The sequence below is a fragment of the Mesoplodon mirus genome (assembly GCF_964341445.2).
Source record: "Mesoplodon mirus genome assembly, chromosome: 14".
NCBI classification, from domain to species: domain Eukaryota; kingdom Metazoa; phylum Chordata; class Mammalia; order Artiodactyla; family Ziphiidae; genus Mesoplodon; species Mesoplodon mirus.
The window spans coordinates 44,053,725-44,067,008 of record NC_138990.1 but is presented as its reverse complement, the minus strand read 5'-3'; the positions used below and the strand labels follow the sequence as shown (position 1 = coordinate 44,067,008).

Below are 13,284 nucleotides of genomic sequence, written 5' to 3'. Positions count from 1 at the left end.
CGTTTGTATGCATAATCAAGTGAAGGCATTACTTTGGCAAAGTTGCCTTGCCATAGCTAATATAATCCTATATCATAGCCCATGGGGGTACAGTTAGAGACCAGGAGACTATCATTGCAGAATCCAGCCAGTCATATGTAAAAGTTCGGTCTCACCAATCACATAGGCAATAGAAGGATGGACTAACATGGCAACCTGAGTAGATGGTCATTTTTTAGAATTTACTAATCTAGAATAATTTTAAGGGGGGAGACTACCTAAACAACAAATTATAGTCAACTTTTTTTTTTTTAATTTTTTTTTTCTTAAAAAAATTAATTAATTAATTTTTGGCTGCTTTGGGTCTTTGTTGCTACGTGTGGGCTTTCTCTAGTTGTGGTGAGCGGGGACTACTCTTTGAGGTGCTTGGGCTTCTTATTGCGGTAGCTTCTCTTGTTGTGGAGCACGGGCTGTAGGCATGCGGGCTTCAGTACTTGTGGCTTGTGCGCTCTAGAGCGCAGGCTCAGTAGTGGCGCAGGGGCTTAGTTGCTCTGTGGCATGTGGGATCTTCGGACCAGGGCTCGAACCCATGTCCCCTGCATTGGCAGGCAGATTCTTTTTTTTTTTTTTAGGTAAGAAGTGGATTTTATTTACTTACTTATTTATTTGTTTGTTTGTTTGTTTATTTTTGGGCTGTGTTGGGTCTTCATTGCTGTGCGCAGGCTTTCTCTAGTTGTGGCAAGTCGGGGCTACTCTTCGTTGTGGTGTGCGGACTTCTCATTGTGGTGGCTTCTCTTGTTGCAGAGCATGGGCTCTAGGTGTGCAGGCTTCAGTAGTTGCAGCACGCGGGTTCAGTAGTTGTGGCACGCAGGCCCTAGAGCACATGGGCTTCAGTAGTTGCTGCACGTGGGCTCAGTAGTTGCGGCTCGCAGGCTCTAGGGCATGCGGGCTTCAGTAGTTGTGGCTCACAGGTTCTAGAGTGCAGGCTCAGTAGTTGTGGCTCACAGGTTTAGTTGCTCCACAGCATGTGGGATATTCCCAGACTAGGGATCGAACCCATGTCCCCTGTATTGGCAGGCGTATTCTTAAACACTGCGCCTCCAGGTAAGTCCTAAAGTAGATTTATTTAGAGAGAAGCACTCTCCACAGACAGAGTGTGGGCCATCTCAGAAGGTGAGAGCGGCCTTGGGAGAAACACACTTCACAGACAGAGTGTGGGCCATCTCAGAAGGTGAGAAAGGCTGGCAGGCAGATTCTTAACCACTACGCCACCAGGGAAGTCCAGTCAACTCTTAATTATAGACACATTTGAAACTAAGTGGTGGCATGAATAATGCATTTTTTCTTATGAATATATCTGATATTTTGGGAATTTTTAGCATTTCAAATAATGTAGCTATACTATAAAGAGTTGTTCTTAATTATCAAGTGGGATTTTATTTAATCTTTTGTGCTGAATTTCCTTCTAACAAGATGTCACCCCTCCTACTAGAAGACAGGTTTTATCCTTGGCTGACAGGCTGAATTGAGCATCAGTAGCGTCTATTTCAAGACCAAATAAGGTTGATATTGGTTTGCCACTTTTCTATTCTTTTGAATACATAGACTATATAGGTACATAGTTTGTACCTATATGTATGCAATCATGATACTTAACCATTTAAATTAAATTAACCAATTAAACTTCTGGAGAAGTTTACATGCTTCACTCATATGAGACTCTTAATGTGTGGCAGGTATCATTCTCATTTCAGATATGAGGACATCTAAGAGTAGTAGTGATTTGTCCAAGAGGTATAAATAACTGTTAGAGATTAAATTTCTTTCAGCACTTTGAAGACACTGGTTCATTCTCTTCTGGCCTCTATTGTGTCCTATGAGATGTTAGCACCTGTTCTTACTCTTATTCCTTTATATATAATATGTCCTTCTTTTCCTTCAGCTACTTTCAAGAGTTTATCTTTGATTTTCAGCAGTTGTGCTATGTGCCTAGGTGTGGTTCTCTTTATATTTATCTTACTTGGGGTTTGTTGATTTTCTTGGATTGGTAAGCAGGTGTTTTTCATCAAATTTGGGAAGTTTTTTTTTTTTAAACCATATTTCTTCCAATTTTTTTTGGTCCTATTCTCACTCTCTTTTCCTTCTGGGACTCCAATTACGTATATATTAGACCATTTTATTTTTTCCCATAGTCCTTGAGACTGTTTATTTTTCTTCCATTTTCCTCTGTTTTTCAGATTGCATAGTCTCTATTGATCTGATTTCAATCTGCTGTTAAATCTACCAAGTGAAGTTTTCAATTCACTACTTTTCAGTTGTAGAATTTGCATTTGGTTCTTTTGTGTAGTTCCAGTTCTTTGCTGAGATTCTCTGTTTACTCATTTTGAACATATTTTTCTTTATCTCTTTGAAATAGTTATAATAGCAGCTTTACAGTCTTTGTCCAATATCTGAACCATCTTGGGTTCAGTTTCTATGGACTGCTTTTTTCTTGACTATGGATCACATTTTTGTTTCTTTGTATGAGTAGTGATTTTTGATTTAACACCAGACATTGTAGACAATACATTATAGAGACTCTAGATTTGTTTATTTTCCTCAGAAGAATGTTGGTTCTTGTTTCAGCAGGCAGTTCAGTTATTGGCAGATTACATTGAACTTGTGTAGGCTTGACTTTTTGCTTTAATAGCAAGGATCTGAAGGAAACCCAAAGTGTTTCCCAAGCCCTTCTAATTTGGCAGGACTCAGCCTGCAAATTCTGTTCCCCTCGCAGATCTTGTCAGTTCTTGGTTTTAGGTTTTGTTAGAATGAATCTAACTCCTAAGGCAAAGCCTTTCTGGGTGTCTCAGCTAGATGCTAGGGGTATTAATGAGATGTTAAGGCAGTCTCTCTCCTCTGGCAAGGCCAAATTCTGGTGTCCCCAGGATGGCTCTTCCCCTCACACCACTAGTCAGTTCTGTTCTCAACCCCTTAGTAGCTATTATCTGATAAGCCTCAGGTGATCTCATCCTATGTATTTATAGCCTAGCCCTCAGCTACAAACTAGTAGGGAACCCTCACATGGACTTCTGGGGCCCAACTCCACACAATTCCCTCCTATCCAAGGCCCTGCTCCACAGATTCTAGCCACTTCAGCATCCTCAAGCTCTCACCTCTGCCTCCTTAGCTCAGTGGGACTTTGTGTCTGCTCAGACTCTGGCTTTCTGTGACAGGGTCAGGAATTGGACTCCAGGTAGAAGACCAAGGAGCAGTCTTGCACTTGCTGTTGTTCACTACCTGAAAAGAGTTACCTCATATATTTGGTCACTTTTATAGTAGTTTATGGCAGGAGGTTCAGTCCAGTACCCATTACTCCAACATGGCTGGCACTCAGACAAGGAATTTGAACAGACTTTTGACTTCAGTTCTAGCATTCTCTATATCACCACAGCTAGCCTTCTGTAACATTATGTGTTAGGAGTAAATGCTTGTGCCCTCAGAAATCTGTGAGTGTTTATATTTTAGGTTAACTTACAGACTAGAAGAAAACTTTATTGATACATAGCACAAGCAAACATTTGTGAACTGTGATCCCTTTTAGGTTGCTTTTATTTTTCTAGATTAATCTTGGGTAGAACTAATGGATAGTCTTTAAAAAAAAGGGGGTAACAGAGTGTAATAAACTATTCTGTAAGTACTTAGAAGTAGTGCTTTCCTGCTGGTTCAATTTAATCAATACTTTCTTTGTTTTCTATATATTTAATAGACACTTTATGTCAGGAAGGAACTTGGTTTTATCTTACACTGTTAACACAGAGCAGTATTAAGACAGACTAAAACTAAGTTAACACTTCTCTTGTCTTGGTATCTAATGGCTTTTCCTTTGACACCCCTTTTCACATGTCAAGGCTTCTTGTTTAGCTTGCCAAATTTATTAGCTAATACTGGAGATAAGAAAGAGGAGTCAAAGAAAAGGATAAAAGTTTTAGATGATAATAGGCACTATAGAAATATCTGGAAAAAAAGAGGAAGAGATTAAAAAAGAAATGGAGGGATGAGGAGATAAGTCAATTTAAAAGCAGCCATAGTGTATTAAATTAGTCTTATGAGTGAAGTTATTCAACAACAATAATAGTGCATAGAGCATGAAATATGAGCAGGATCAAAAAATAGTTTTCACTTTGAAAAACATTATAAAAATAGGAAAAGAATATGAACAGTTTACAGAACAAGAAAAGACTGATAAGCAGATGAAAAGATACTCAATTTCACTTATAATTAAAGAAATGAAATAAAAACTGTGAGATACACATCAGCTTGGCAAAAGTGAAGATGTATGATAATGCCCAATGTTGACAAGGGTGTGGGGAAATAGGCACTCCCATACACAGTGATGGGAGTATAAACTGGTATAGCCTTTTTGTATGAAAGTTGTCAAAATTGAAAAGTAAAATGCACGTACACTTTCATTCAGTAGTTATTCTTTTAGGAATTTATCCAAAAGCAGTATTCCCACAAGTGTGCAGAGATATATACACATAAAAAAATATTCACTAAAGCGCTGTTTGTGAAAAAACCTAGAAACAATTGACCTGTCCAAGAATAGGGAGTTGGTTAAATAAATTATGGTATACTCACACAGTAGAATACTGAACAGTCATTTAAAAGGAGGAATTGGGGAGGGGAGGGGAGGGTAAGCTGGGACGAGGTAAGAGGGTGGCATGGACATATATACACTACCAAATGTGAAATAGATAGCTAGTGGGAAGCAGCTGCATAGCACAGGGAGATCAGCTCGGTGCTTTGTGACCACCTAGGGGGTGGGACAGGGAGAGTGGAAGGGAGACGCAAGAGGGAGGGGATATGGGGATATATGTATACATATAGCTGATTCACTTTGTTATACAGCAGAGACTAACACAACATTGTAAAGCAATTATACTCCAATAAAGATGTAAAAAAAAATCCTAAACGAAAGAAGGAAGAAAGTGTCTATATGCAGCTAGAGAAAGGTTCCAAGATTTATTATTATGTGAAAAAAAAATGCAAGGTGCTAAGCAGTGTGTTTAATCTGCTCTCTTTTATGTAAATGCTTAGGGTTTGGATGTGTGTATGGACTGGGTACTGATAGAAAATTATTCTGGAAGGATACTGAAATAATATATTAACAATGGTTACCTCAAGGAGAGGAACTTGAGGGGTAGGGAGACAGTTTTCATTTTACACTTTTTCCTACTATTTGAATTTTTCTAACAATATTCATGTACTAGTTTTTAATGTCAAGTGTGGTTATCTGAGAGTAGGATTATAAGCCATTGAAATTTTATTCCTTATCCTTATTGTGTGCTTAAATATATATATATATATATATATATATATATACACACACACATATATGTATGTATAGTATGAAAGAAAAAAATCTTCCAAAGTACGTTTGCTTTATTGTGAATTTTAAGTTATTGGAATATATTAAAATTCTTTAATTTGATGTAGAAGGAATTCCTATTTTCTCAAAATCAGTTCTCCTCTGGGATGTGTTTTCTTTTTGCAGACCTTTTATGTATCCATAGTTGATTTATGTGAAAACGGCGGGAAACGTCCTATCACAAATAACAGTGCTAGTTTCAGCAAAGAACAAGCAGACACCATTCGCAGAATTCGAAATAGTAAAGATAGTTGGGACATGTTGGGAGTCAAACCTGGGGCCTCAAGGTAAGCAGTGTTCTCAGATATTAGTGCTGCCTTCTGTTACAGAAAAAGACTCAATCATCGGAATTATAGTGCGATATCTTCTTGTAATTGGCTAGAAATATGAAGATGTGTGGAAATATCTTAGATTACTTAATAATGCTCCTTCACTGAATTAAGTGAATACCAAAGGGAGAAAACAGAGGGCACAGTTGCTTAACGTGGGAACTATGTGGTTTGTGTATTATATAAGTACCTTCTGAAATTATATGCTCTGCTTTTGTTGACTAAGAGCCTTGAAGCTAATGTAACCTCAAAAAAAAAAAAGAGAGAATTCTTAAATCATAGAATTTTAGAGAAGGAAAGAGTGTTAGCAATCAACCTGTCCAAACATTTCATTTCATAGGTGGGAAAACTGGGACTCAGTGAGACTAAAAACACAGTCAGGGACCTCAGGAGTTAGTGGTAGAATTGGTTCTTGACCCTGAGCACTGTGTGTCTGCCTGTCTCTGTCTCTTTCTATCTCTGTCAGAAATCCTGCTAGTTCCTCATCTGTGTGTGTTTATATTAAATTATTTTATTTTATCCAAAATAATTATTTGGGAGAAAAGGAAATATAATCACTACTCTTTGTGAAAGAATAAATCATTATCCAGCATGATTATATAACTTTTCCCCCCAGTTTTATTGAGATATAATTGATATACAATACTGTATAAGTTTAAGGGGTACAGCATAATGATTTGACTTACATATATTGTGAAATGGTGACCACAGTAAGTTTAATTAACACCTGCCATCTCATATAGATACCAAAAAAAATGTTTTTTCCTTGTGATTATAACTCTTGGAATCTACTCTCTTAACAACTTTCAATTGTTATATAACTTTTAATGCTATAATAATACTGTTACTATATGTATTATTAGAGTTCTCAGACCTTTTTCTTTTGCACCATAGCTTTCCTCCCCTTTCTACTTTTTCACCTTGATTCCCACAAAAGAAAAAGTAGCTCTTGAAATAGCCTTGTCAGCATCAACAGCATTAAGTATCTCCTCCATTTTGGTCTCATAGCATATCTTTGAGTCCAGAAGGAAAGAGAGGAGGGGAGAAGGGAGACAGTTATTGGTCTCCCTGGACTTGCCAGGCATTACTGAGGAGTTGTTAAACACCTGAAGGAATTCAGATGACCTCATAGCACAAAATTAATTGGTGGCTTTTAAATGTCCTTTTAGATTTCCATAGTCACATCTTAAATTCTTCCGTTTCATCTCCAAGGGATATTGGCTCTATAACTAAGAAACTATTACTTACTAATTAACTTAGAACAATAATCATTAGGGAAAAAGGAACTTTTGGTTTCTTACTTATTCATTGTGGTTAACTGGAATCTCCGAAAATTTACAGGTCCTCCATAATTTCCATATCCCTAACCAATATAACATGTTCTTTTCTTACCTTTGTTCCTCTGGGTCTATCAAACTAATTTGTATGGCATGAGCACGTTTGGGCAAAACCTAAAAACATTTATTTTATTTTATCTTTTAAATACACCTTTATTTTATTTTTTGGCCGTGCCGTGCGGCTTGCAGGATCTTAGTTCTCTGACCAGGGATCGAGCCCGTGCCCCCTGCAATGGAAGCATGGAGTCTTAACCACTAGACCGCCAGGGAATTCCCTAAAAACATTTTTTTTAAGTTATAGAGAGTTTTAATGTTTGTTCAGTGCTATGTTTACTATTTCTTGAACTTTAAGAAAAATCTTCTTCAGTAGAATTAATATATTTTTTACACACCTGACTCAGTCTTATTTCTCTAAAATTTTCCTTGAAAGTTTCTCCTGCTATCCAGAATCCTTGAAAGGTACCAGGCCTAACCACTAACCCCATATGGACATGTTTCCTCGGGAAGCAGAGTGGCTAGAGGGGCCCAACCCAAGACTCACTCATGGGAAAGAGAGAGGATGCTGTTCCTGCCTCAAGGACAGAGAGTCTTTTAGGGAGAATGTGATTCTTATTAGCTAATATCGAAATTATCTATGTAGAAAAGCTACATGCAAGGTAAAACAAGAAAATTCAGAAGGACTCCTCTAAGATCAGAAAGCAGAAAAAGCCTTAGAACGTATGCCTGCGACATGGACAGCTGTTAACATAGCCCTATGACCTCAGTCTCCCCAAGCTGACACGTAAGATATCACATATGCACAAATAATATGTAACATTCAAGTAGAAAAATATACAATGCAAAGTGAGTATACAAACAAACATGATATCACATCCAAGATATCAAAGACCATCTCCCTGATTTGGAGAGCCAGACTAGAAGTCCTTCTGATAAAGAATAAAGGAGATTTGGGGAAGCACCAAATCCAGGCTTATAAGTTAACAAGAACCTTGAATTACAAAAGGAATTCAAAAGGGAAGTGGGAAATAAAACCATCTGGTAGAGACAGAGCCAGACTCTGACCAGGGGAGTGGCTGGGCACTTGAAAGCCTCTCAGAGGCCTGACACCTGAGGATATGAAGAGCGGGGAGAATTGCAGGGCCAGGTGGTCTCCAGCCCCCACCCCAGCAGTTCCTGCTCCTTAGAGGTCTCTCCTGGGGCTCCCTGGTCTTTGGTGAAACACTGATCGTACTGCTCCTTTCCTCTCTAGATACCGTTAAATTCTCTCCTGTTTCTTCTTTGGTCTCAGGGAGCTCACTGTAACTCTCAGGTACCCCTTTCCAGTGGCTCTTTCTTGGTCAGTGGTGCCGCCGTCTTCCCCGAGGCCTTAGATTCCCCATGACCCTGGAACTCATTTCAGCCCTTTTTCTCATGTCTTCTCCACCCCTATACCCAGCTCATCATCTGCTTCTGCCAGGACTTTGTTTCTGTTATCTCTTTTGCCTTCCCTTGTTGGCTTCCACAAACACCTTAATCTAAACCCTTGTATTCATGCTTGGGTTATTGTAACAACCTCCTACCTGTCTCCTAACTTCCAAAAACAGCTTTCCCAGCACCATTTTGTCATGAAACACCTACTGTTAAACATCCAACTTTTTTGTTGTTTTGCCTTCAAGGCCCTTCACTTACTGACCCCTGCTCCCTGGCCAACTTTGTTTCTTGTTACTTCCCAGTGCAGTTTCCTCCTGGAACTGCATGCGGGCTCCGGCTCCCTTCCTGGCCTCTGCCGGTTCTCTCCCTGCTGCTCTGTATTCGCCACCACTGTGTCAATCCCTGAACCAACCTTCTTCCAGAACCCTCCTCCAGGGGGCCTGCCCTGATGGCCCCTGTCCTCAGTGCTTCCGTCGGCAAACGCCGAGTGCCTGTGAAGTGCCGAGTACTATTTTCATCTGATCATGTTTGTTTGTATACTCACTTTGCATTTTATATTTTTCTACTTGAATGTTACATATTATTTGTGCATTGTTTGTTTCCTAGTCCTTTAGTCCCGCCTTTGAGAAAGGGTAACATTTATTTGGGATATGCTTACTGTAAGAGATATTATGATATCCAAACAGCTAAAATGCAGTGGGTGGAGGGTGGGGGCTGACCTCGATACTGACATAGAGCTTTGCTTTTTCTCGTAGAGATGAAGTCAATAAAGCATATCGGAAACTTGCTGTGCTGCTTCACCCTGACAAGTGTGTAGCACCTGGTAGTGAAGATGCCTTCAAAGCCGTTGTGAATGCCCGAACAGCCCTACTGAAAAACATCAAATAGAAAGTAGAAAAAAAAGACAAGTGTGGGCCTCAAGTCCAAACAGACTTTCCCTAGAGGTAAAATAGCCAACATGGGTTTTTCCTCCACAAAATCTTACAGCTCTTTTCACTCATGTGCTGTCATTTGTAAATCAGTAATTCGGGTGCCTGTTACCATGCCATAGACATTTTGCACAGAGATGAAGTGAAGAGAACCAAGCGCCACTTACACACTACCATTCATTTCCTACTTCTGAATGATGTAAGATTTTTTTCTCATGAGTTTGTTAGCTCTGTCAGTGTAGCATCCCTTAGGTACTTTGCTCAGGAAAGTCCATGAGGTTTCTGGAAGGAGGATAGGAGGATCCTTTCACTTTTTCTTTTTAAAAAAATTCATCATCAGAGAAGAAAACAAAAATGGAAGCAGACGTAGCAGAATCCCTGAAAGTGTGGTGACCTCACAAGCAAGTTGCCCCTTTTACAGTGAGTTTCTTAGGTAGTATTTTAAGCATCAATCTATAGTTAATGAACTCTTGGCAGCCCTTTGGAAGTGAAACGAGGTGATACGATTCTGAACTGAGCAGCCCTTTTGTGACGTTCACTCTGTTCCCCTTCTCCAGCCACCAGGGGGAGAGACCAGCCAGTCCTAAGAGAGCAAAGGCAGCGACGGCGGCCGCGAGCTCTGGTACACTGGCTGCTGCTAGCCTGCCCCTGAATCTGAGGCCTCTCCCCGGCCGTGGAAGTGGGTGTTGGTAGCTCTAGGGAGCATCATCGCCTAGGAATCAGGAGTCAGACTCCAAGACAGTAGTGCCTGCAGGTCACACTAGATTGAGCACACATGCCTAGAGGGCACGGCCGGCCTGGCTTGGGCATGTTTGATGCCCTAGGGGAGCCTCCATATGAGGCTTGTGCCTTCTTTGTTTCTACATCATGTTCTGCATCACAGCAGGTGGGAAAGGCAGGGGTGCTGGGCCTCCTCTTCACTTCCTCATCAGTGTTAGTTCCCTCTTTCTTCCCTCTTCTCTTCCTGTCCACATCTGCCGCCATTTCTGTTTCCTTGAATCCGTGCCTTCCAGCTGTTGACTCTTCCATCCTCCTGTGCAGCCTTCACCTGGGCCTGGTTGACCAGAGACAAATATGGATCCTTTGGGTGGTGGACAGAGAGATCTTAAGTCCTGTGTGAGAAGAATCTCTGTTACTTTTGCTTGGGTTACAAATTTCTGATTAGTAATATTTTTAAGCTACAGATTATGAAAATTAATTTCACATAGAGAAATACATTCTCTTGCTGTAGTATCTTCCTCAGTATCCAAGGGGTGGATGAAGATCAAGTGTGAGGATCAGCCTTTCTTCCAGAGCTTACAGACCCAGTGTCACTGCGTGGCTCGTTACACCATCACTCTCATGTTACTCAGATATTTAGCTGTGACCAGGCTGCACTAACTGGGGCTTTAAAGTATATAAAACATTACTGTCTGTGAATTTTAAACAGCTATTCCATATTGATCGCCAAGGAGCATTCACCTTACCACCGGAGAAGAAAAACCACTTTCGTTTAATTCAAGCCTACTGCAGTCTTCTGGACTCTTCCCTTCATCAAGGCAGCTTTGTTTTGTGTGGCTGCCCTTGAGCTGCATTGAGCTGGTTGTCAGAGCATTGTTTTCTAGTATGAATTTTCATCTCAGTGATATTGAATGCTTTTTTTTTTCTATAAGTTGAGATACGAGTATGATTTCTTGTGGGATTTTCCTCTGGTCTTTTAATTTTAACTAGCTCTGGGCCTGTAGAACTCCAGCCCAAAGTTCTTCGGGGCCTCAATGTTGCTTAAGACCTTCATCGTGCCTGAAGTAATTAAACATAGATCTGTTCTTACAGCAGGACTTAGGAGGGTCATATTTATGAGGGCCTGTGCATGGTGGTGTCAGCCCAAATGGACATGACAGGTCGCTGAGTATGTGGCCCTGGGTAAAAATGGGTGCCAGTTTTCATCATTGTTGTTAAACACTAGATTGGTCACCTTGTTCAACTTCATGGTGCAGACGAGCAGTTATAGCAGAGAGAGTTCTTTAGTGCTTCCATTCATAGCCTTATATAGTGAGTGACTTGTTGAAATTTAGCCTGATCTTGAGTCGTAGGTCTTGAGACTCAGTTCCCAGCACCTTGATTGTTAACATTAAGGATGGCCATGTACTACTTCATTTATGTAAAAGAAAGTTAAGCTTCAGGGTCCTAGAATTTTTCTGATTTCCGTAATCCTTGAGTAGAATATCAAGAAGTAATGAAGCCTGATCTGCAATGAAAAGTAACTTCATACAAAATTTTACAGACCTCTGTGCATTAATTTAAATTCTTGGTGCAAATATGTACTTTGTAGTTCAACCTTATTAAAATTCTTCAGCCAGTTAGGATTGCACAATACATCAGTGAGAGTAATAACTAGCAGAATAATTTCAGTGGCTAAAAAAATTTTTATAGAAAGTCATGTTTTTCGAAAAAGAATAAAAAGTTCGAACAGCTCTTATTCAAGAAAAGCCATTTCTTCTGCATCTGAGTCACCAAGAATGAACACTTTTAAAACTTGTTAGAAATACCTGTGGGCTTTTGAAATTAATTGTCCAACCTACCTAAGAACTCTAAAATATACCCTCCTTTTGTTCCTCCGTTCCTCTTTCCTGCCTCCTTTTGAATTGATATTCTCAACTGTCAACATTTCTTTTACTTCAGCATTGTCATTTTATTTCTTCACATAAATGTGTGCTCAGTAAAGTCCAGACTTGGGGGTATTCTGGTGCTACCCAAGATAAATTGCTATAAGTCTGTAGATTGCACTCTCTTCTTTAAGGCCTACATTTACCTCAGGAAACTCACTCTAGTATAGTTTTTTTTTTCTGCATTGAATTCTCAACTGGTAAATATTTCTTTATACAGATAAACTAGTACATAATTCACTGTTTGCTAAATGAGCCACAGATAAGGCAGCGAAATTTCTGAAAGAAAGCCAGAGTAAATGGGCAGCCCCTCTAAGCTCTGAATCAGTAATGAGGTAGCTGTTCCTCATAGAGCAATGACAGAATCTTGAGGGGGAGGGAGGTATTTCAGTCTCAAGTTCGAAAGGGTAGGGCCATGCGCACATTGACTTTGACAGGAACAGTGCCTGTCCTATAAGCAATTTCAGTGGGCCCTGGGATGTCACTCCCTCTCCACCACACTCCATATAGCTCACTCTGAGTCTGCCAACGTTTTTGTAAAACTTTTGCAGAGGAATTTAGCCGTGAAATACAGCTAACCACCTTCCATTGCAAGTTTTGCAAAGTGAAGAGGGGTTCATATTTCTCATGATTGGTACTTAGCACAATTGTAAGAGACAGTTATTACTGTTTATACGTTGGTTTTTCCATTAAGCATTTCTAGAGAAGACTAAAGCTTAAACTTGTGGTGTGGGTAAGTTAGATTATGTCTGACAAGCAGTGCAATAGGAAGCCATGCAATAAAGGCCATGTTGGTGAAATGACTTGCTGGAAAGTTGTACAGTTTGGGTGAGCTTCCTGCATCAGTGGCCCACGGGGTGGTCTGCCCTTGAGCTGGGAATGCATAGTCTCTAAAGAAATCCTTTGCTCTTACGAAGTAATTGACATACTTGCTTTCTGTTGAACTAATGGAAAATGTTAAATCTAACAGCTGTTTATGTCTTGTATAGAGAGTGTCATATGTATTTAAGTTGTGTATTTTTATAAAGTAAAGGCAAATGCCAAAGATCGGTCTGTGGGCTGCACTTATTTGTTGAGATACTGGTCCTTAATGTAGAACATGCTAGTCTAGAAGCCAATCCAGTTCCTTACCAACTGAGATCATAGATAAGACATCTTGCTTTAGTTGCCAGTGGGTAAAGTGGAGGAAATTTTATTCACTGGTCCCTCAGGCTAACCTTAATTAAATGTGATGAAAGTGTTTTGATC

The 13,284-nt window shown here is 39.9% G+C and overlaps 1 protein-coding gene across 1 annotated transcript in view; it reads left to right on the top strand.

The window, feature by feature from the left end:
- DNAJC27 (DnaJ heat shock protein family (Hsp40) member C27) overlaps positions 1 to 13,072 on the top strand; it is a 39,643-nt gene extending 26,571 nt beyond the window's left edge. The window contains exons 6-7 of the mRNA XM_082642692.1: positions 5,513 to 5,673; positions 9,218 to 13,072. Coding sequence (XP_082498818.1) covers positions 5,513 to 5,673; positions 9,218 to 9,350 — 294 coding nt within the window. The 3' untranslated portion in view covers positions 9,351 to 13,072. The remainder of the gene's footprint in view (positions 1 to 5,512; positions 5,674 to 9,217) is intronic.
- The last annotated feature ends 212 nt before the right edge of the window (positions 13,073 to 13,284 follow it).